This window comes from Colletotrichum fioriniae, assembly GCF_027942845.1.
Source record: "Colletotrichum fioriniae strain IMI 355084 chromosome Unknown scaffold_3, whole genome shotgun sequence".
In the NCBI taxonomy this organism is placed as follows: domain Eukaryota; kingdom Fungi; phylum Ascomycota; class Sordariomycetes; order Glomerellales; family Glomerellaceae; genus Colletotrichum; species Colletotrichum fioriniae.
In genome coordinates, this window is record NW_027076839.1 from 1542656 (window position 1) to 1548445 (window position 5790).

At 53.0% G+C, this 5790-nt stretch overlaps 2 protein-coding genes across 2 annotated transcripts; one reads left to right on the forward strand and one right to left on the reverse strand.

Annotated features, from left to right (window-relative positions):
* Window positions 1–1061: 1061 nt before the first annotated feature.
* On the forward strand, window positions 1062–2133 carry N0V96_003313 (uncharacterized protein; the record flags this gene model as incomplete). Its single annotated transcript, XM_053191095.1, has 2 exons — window positions 1062–1127; window positions 1285–2133. The coding sequence occupies 2 exons, from the start codon at window positions 1062–1064 to the stop codon at window positions 2131–2133; spliced, it is 915 nt and encodes a 304-aa protein (XP_053051520.1).
* Window positions 2134–3374: 1241 nt separating this feature from the next.
* N0V96_003314 (uncharacterized protein) lies at window positions 3375–4938 on the reverse strand (the record flags this gene model as incomplete). The annotated part of the gene is made up of 3 exons (XM_053191096.1): window positions 3375–3848; window positions 3916–4450; window positions 4508–4938. 3 exons carry the CDS (start codon window positions 4936–4938, stop codon window positions 3375–3377), a joined length of 1440 nt encoding a protein of 479 aa, XP_053051521.1.
* Between the last annotated feature and the right edge of the window lie 852 nt (window positions 4939–5790).

Genomic DNA, 5790 nt, shown 5'->3' on the forward strand with positions numbered 1-5790 from the left:
CAAGAATGTAGCTCCCGCGTAGGTTCTCATTCAACCCACGAAAAAAGTTCAATCAAGACCCGACCCCCTTTGATGACGAGCTCGTGTTATTGTATGCATCTTCGAGTAGTCATCACTCACTTACCCGTGGCAGGATGAGTTGACCAAACTCATCCATGGACGGAATGGTTCCACACAAGGTAGCCAGCTCTATCCATAGAACGAGACCCTGAACTCCACACGATGAATCCTTGCAACTTGGCGCGCGTATGGAGACGAGATGGGTGGGCCGACCTATGGGATGTCGCAAGAGGAGCGTGACTAGCATGTCCTCAGTGACATTCAAGAATTGCTAGGGCACAAGGGAGGGTAAAAAAGTGAAACAGCTTCCCGCACCAGCAGACATGGGCCAAGCCTTTTCGAATTATTCGTGAATCCAGAGCGCGCAACAGCAAACGTGACACAGCGGTTTTTGGTCTCAGAATGTCCAGGACGTTCTCGAGTGTCTCTTGGACTCTTCCGTCATGGATTAGGTACTTGGATTGCTCCAATGAGACAGTCAGTGGCTGCTGTTCTTGAATGTGAGTGGTCGGAGGTTGCACCGAGAGACACAGTCCAGCCACGGGAGGGCAGAGGAAGAGTGAGAGTGAGAGTGAGACTCACTGAGAAGCTGAGAGCGAGAGTGAAAAGTGAGAAATGCCATGTTTGGAGCCATGAAGCTTGGGCCCCCACTAGGCCCGCTGTGGACACACTAGAAGCTCGTTTTATTCGCCAATCAGACTTTAGCGCCTGCGAAAAACTCAGACAGGTCGGCGCGGATTGGTTGGCTGACATTATTAGTCATCAGCTGGCCAGAACGAGCGGGTTTGCTGGCCGATGCGGGTTGGTCCTTTCTTTTTTTTTTGTTCTTTTTTTTTCTATGGTGTTTGTCACCACCTCCCACCCCCGACCGTCCAACCACCACGGAAAAAAAAATCACAGCAGGTTGTTTTTCCAAACCTGCCTCACCGCCCACCGAATGTTCGTCTCCGCGTCCATACCCTCTCGGGATCTTCGGATGGAACAGGCCAACAGTCAACACTATGTCCTCGGAGCAAGATTATCAAGATCTATTCGGTCCTCAAGCCAAGAGGGCCAAACGTGGTCGAGTAAGTCGATGGGGTCGAACCTCTTGTCTGTGATTCCCGTTCCCTAACCAGGGTCCGGGTGACATGCCAGGAAAAAAAAAAAAAAACTTCTTTGGACTTCAGCTAAAATTTCATCTCTTCTCTCTCGACGAAAACTGACTTCATACTCGAGCAACAGCTCCAGACCGACAAGTCCGCGAATGCCATTCGAATACGCGATAATCAACGACGATCACGCGCCCGCCATAAAGAGTTCGTCGACGAGTTGCAGCGCAAGGTCCAGGACTATGAGAAGCGGGGGACCCAGGCTTCTTTGCAGATGCAAAAGGCTGCTCGAGACGTCGCCTTTGAGAACTCACGACTCGCGACAGAAAATACTCGTCTGCGCGCCCTGCTCGTCAGCAAAGGCGTAACAAATGGAGAGGTGGATGCACACTTGCGATCGTTAGATGACGAGGGTAGCAAGGGTTCGCCCAGCGCGTCCAACATAACGACACTCGCTCCCATCCTCAACACACCCATCCTCCTCGAACCATCACCGACCCAATTGCCTCCGCTGCAGGAACACTTCGGCAAGGCAAGCTTCTCGTCCGAGACGGAGAACGAGCACCTGGCATCCAAGAGGAAATTTGGGGACTCGCTGCTCCCGCCGGTGCTCACCCTTACCCCAACTCCCGATGTCCAACAATCCTCCCCTCTAGACAGGCTCGCCGTGCTCGCCGACGCTAGTCTCAATCGCTCCTCCCAGACTGGCTCGGCACCCAACACTGCCTCGGAACCATCCAAGAGCCCGCATCCCTATCATCGTCGGAGTGAGACACCTCCCCGTCCCTTGGAGTTCCATCAGCAGCTCCCACCGGCTGCCTCGCCGCTGGAAATGTCTTGCAATGCCGCGGCACGCATCATTGCCGATATGCAAGGACACGGCGACGATCGAGCTACTCGACTGGCTTTGGGCTGCGGCGTCCAGGATGAAGAATGTTTTGTCAGAAACACGTCTGTCTTCCGAATGCTCGATCATCGATGATGAGGCCAGCCCAAACGATCTACCAGCTCGCGACAGGCCACGGCTCCTGCGTCGTTGACCCACGATACCTTGGGTACTATCTGTGCAACTCTACTCAGTTATTTTTCTGTCGTTGATATGGATATCCCGCGCAAGAACAACACGTGTGGTTATTCGACAACGCAGCTCCAAAAGCCTCTTTTGCATCCTGATACCGCCAGTTCATCGGTTCCAAAGCTGATGGAACCGGTCGAGTGCGACTGGCGAAAGTTTGTTCCTCAAGCGGTGCTCCCATCGACAGGCTCTGCAGACAGAGCTAATACGTGCGCTCGCTTCTGCCTGGCACATAACCACGGCCAACCACAGAGATCGAGAATAGACAGCACAAGGCAAGGGTAGTCTCACGAGCCCCACGGCAGATTGACCGATCGCGTTCGAGAAAGATCCTCTCCGCGACTCATGGGCAGACTTGCTTCGCTCGAATTTGAAACCCCCAGCTTTTTCTACCTCTATGCCTCCGCATGCTCTTCAAGCATCATACCAATCGAAAATCGAGTAGTTGTGTCGTCTACTGTGGAGAGTAGTCGGGGTCGAGGACGCTCGCTTGGCCCTTCATTCTGCGACCACTTCGGAAGCGTTCAGGAAGCGGCCGACGGTTTCACCCGTTGCGTTCTGGTCATTGACCTGCTCAAGCTATCAAAGACATCGCGCCGAAGGAGCCTGTGGACTCATCGCGTCCCGGGTCACCGAGCGATTGTGCCTAGCACGGCTTGAGCGAGTTCACGAATCTTGAATCATGTCAAGGGGGAATGGTGCATCCTAGAGCGACACCATTCGAATAATTGTTACCTAGCTGTACATGTAATGTTGTAATGTAAAAGGCCACGAAGCCATGCTCTCATCACTGCCTAAACTGAGCTCCACACTTTCTATCATTCCTACGTGTACCAAGTATATGCGTGTTTACCTTTTTCCTTTTTCCTTTCCAGCTAAAACTTCTCGCCCAGCCTTCGACTTCCACGCTCCCACCTTGCTCTATTATTTTCCACGTTTCCGTGGTACTATACATTGCCTACTTGTTAGTGTGCCTCATCATCATACTCTCTCGAATGAAGGAGGGAAGTTCTTTACACTGCTGGGTTCTACCTTATCCGGCAAGGTTCTCAGTTATTTAATCCTGAAGATGCCATCTCTACGAACTTCTTCGCGGCACGAGCTGTCCCCGGACTACTACCCAGTACCTCGCTTCACAAGCTCATGTTCTATTCAGCAGGCTTAATAGACTGCACAAATCGAAATAAATCCGTCGGATCATAATCAGCCTTAATCCACTCCAGTCTGTTCAGATTGGTCCCCCAATACAACCGCACCGCCTCGCTCTCACTAATCTGAGAATCAGGATAATTCGCATACATGCCCCACTGACCACCGCTTAGCCCTTGGGTAATACTCTGCCTCAAACCCTGCAGCAGCGCGAACCCGTCGGAGGGGTACGTCTGGCTCGTCGAGACGCCATCCTTGAGCTGGAAGAGGAGCATCTTGTCGCGGTGGACGTAGGCGGTATCGTTGGTCTTGGGCCGCGCCACGGCCGAGTTTGAGCCCCCGTGGAAGTTCATGTGCATGTACCATGACCGGGTTGCGGTGAGCCCGTTCTTTGCGATGGCGTCGACGAGGGATTGAAAGGTTGGTTTTGTGAGGGCAGGGGTTGTGAGGCTTGATGCGTAGGAGTTGTCGTGCTGTTGACCGTGTTAGTGAGGATGCCCCCTTTCTCAGCTTCGGCAGGTCATGCAAGTTGCTCGTTACCTCGTTGTACGTTGCCGTCGTCACGTCAATGTCCGTCACACCCGCATAGTGCTTGATAAAGTCGATCCATCCAACAGTCTTGGAACTAGATACCTTGGCACCAATCTTCGCAAGCAGAGGCTGTACTGCCGCGCGAAATCCCGCATCATCGCCAATATACGCGCCGTTTAGATAACTCCCATCATTGTTGAACGTCGTCGACATCGTCAGCTCCGCCGGCATAGTCTTTGCGAATTCCTGCGTATCCAGAAGAACCTGCGGCAGCTTCGCCGTGTCCCAGACCAGATTGATATCGAAATACGTCACCTCCTCAGGCGCGGCAAAGGTGTTGAACTCGAGTTCTGCCACGATGACCATGGACGAGCCCGCGCCGCGGATGGACCAAAAGAGATTAGGACGCTCAGTCGCCGAACAGCGCGTGATCGTACCGTTGGCCAGGACGACTGTCGCGGCTTTGATCCAGTCTGTGGCGAGGCCGTAGGTGTGGGAGACCATGCCGTGGCCTCCGTGGAGGGCGTGACCGCTCACACCGACACTGTGATACGCATAAGTCAAGCTCCAAGATTTATTGCTCATTTATATCAACACTCACGCTGGGCATGTCCCGTGAGATATCGCCCTCTTTCCCTGGTTATACAACTCCGTGGCTACGTGTCCCAACCTCGCACCAGCCTGGACCTTGGCCGTCCCGTCGCTCGCAACAGTCACGCTGTACATGCGGTCTAAATTGATCACAAGATGTCCATCCTCGCCGCCGTATCCGGTAGAGATGTAGCTGTGTCCGCCGCTCTTTGCGCTGACGCGAACGCCGTTCTTGGAGCCACACGTTACCGCGGACGCGATTTGGGCGTTTGTTGTCGGGACGGCGACGAGTAGTGGTTTGACAGGAATACGAAGGTTGTATGGCGTCGGGGTTGAGGATGCGATGGGGACGGAGGCGGTGCGAAGGCAGGCTGTGAGGTCGTCGAGGGGGGCGCTGAGAGCTAGAGTCGCTTGGACTAGGAGAGCTATGGCGAGATACATTCCGGCGGATCCTCGAGCCTTCTATCGCTGTTCCTAATGTGTCTTCATGTTGCTCCAGTTGGGGAAACTTGTTGACTTATAACACTCTCACTAAGGACCTCTGCATCGCGCCAGAGTCTTGGCAAAAGTGATCATGTTCTCACCTTCCCACACGGCCTGCGCAGAGTCTTCCTCCCGATCTGGGATTTCAATCCCGTAGGCAGCTTGATTTGCCTCACTTTATGATCGTCGTCAGGTGGTTGCAACCACTAGGCGAATATGTACATCGAGTCTTTCTCGTTCCTGGCTTTCCCCAGTGTGGCTGCATAGCATTCTCGCCCCGTCACCCCCGTCCCTTCGAGAGCCTGCAGGTCGGGTACGCTGCATGTCAGCTCGTGTATGCGCGTCTCAGCCCATGATAATTTGCTTATGTAAAAGTCATGAGTCTTGTAAAAGGACGTTCTGCAACACATTATGGTGATTATTGGAGAACGTTAGTTGAAACATGGCGATGTTGACACATTATCTGTTGTTAATCTTTGTTGAGATACTGATTGACGGCTCAGCCTAAATGTCACATAGAGAAGCACTTGCACTCACTCCTAACTGAGTTCAGGGTTGACAGGAGCAGCCTCAACTCCTAAAATCTTTAATTCATAGGCGAAAACCTGCTGAAGCGCAGGTTGCCATCGATCCCGGATCCGTCCCATCTGCGAAAAGGCGTCTTACCATGTATGAAGTCTGAAGTTCGACATCTACTATCTCGATGTTGTTGTACTTGAGTCTGCTTTTATCTGCACCAGACTGCGGCAGGCTGGATGGATCTACAATGCATAGCCTCAGTTCAAGCGCCAATGGCATCTTCAATGCAAC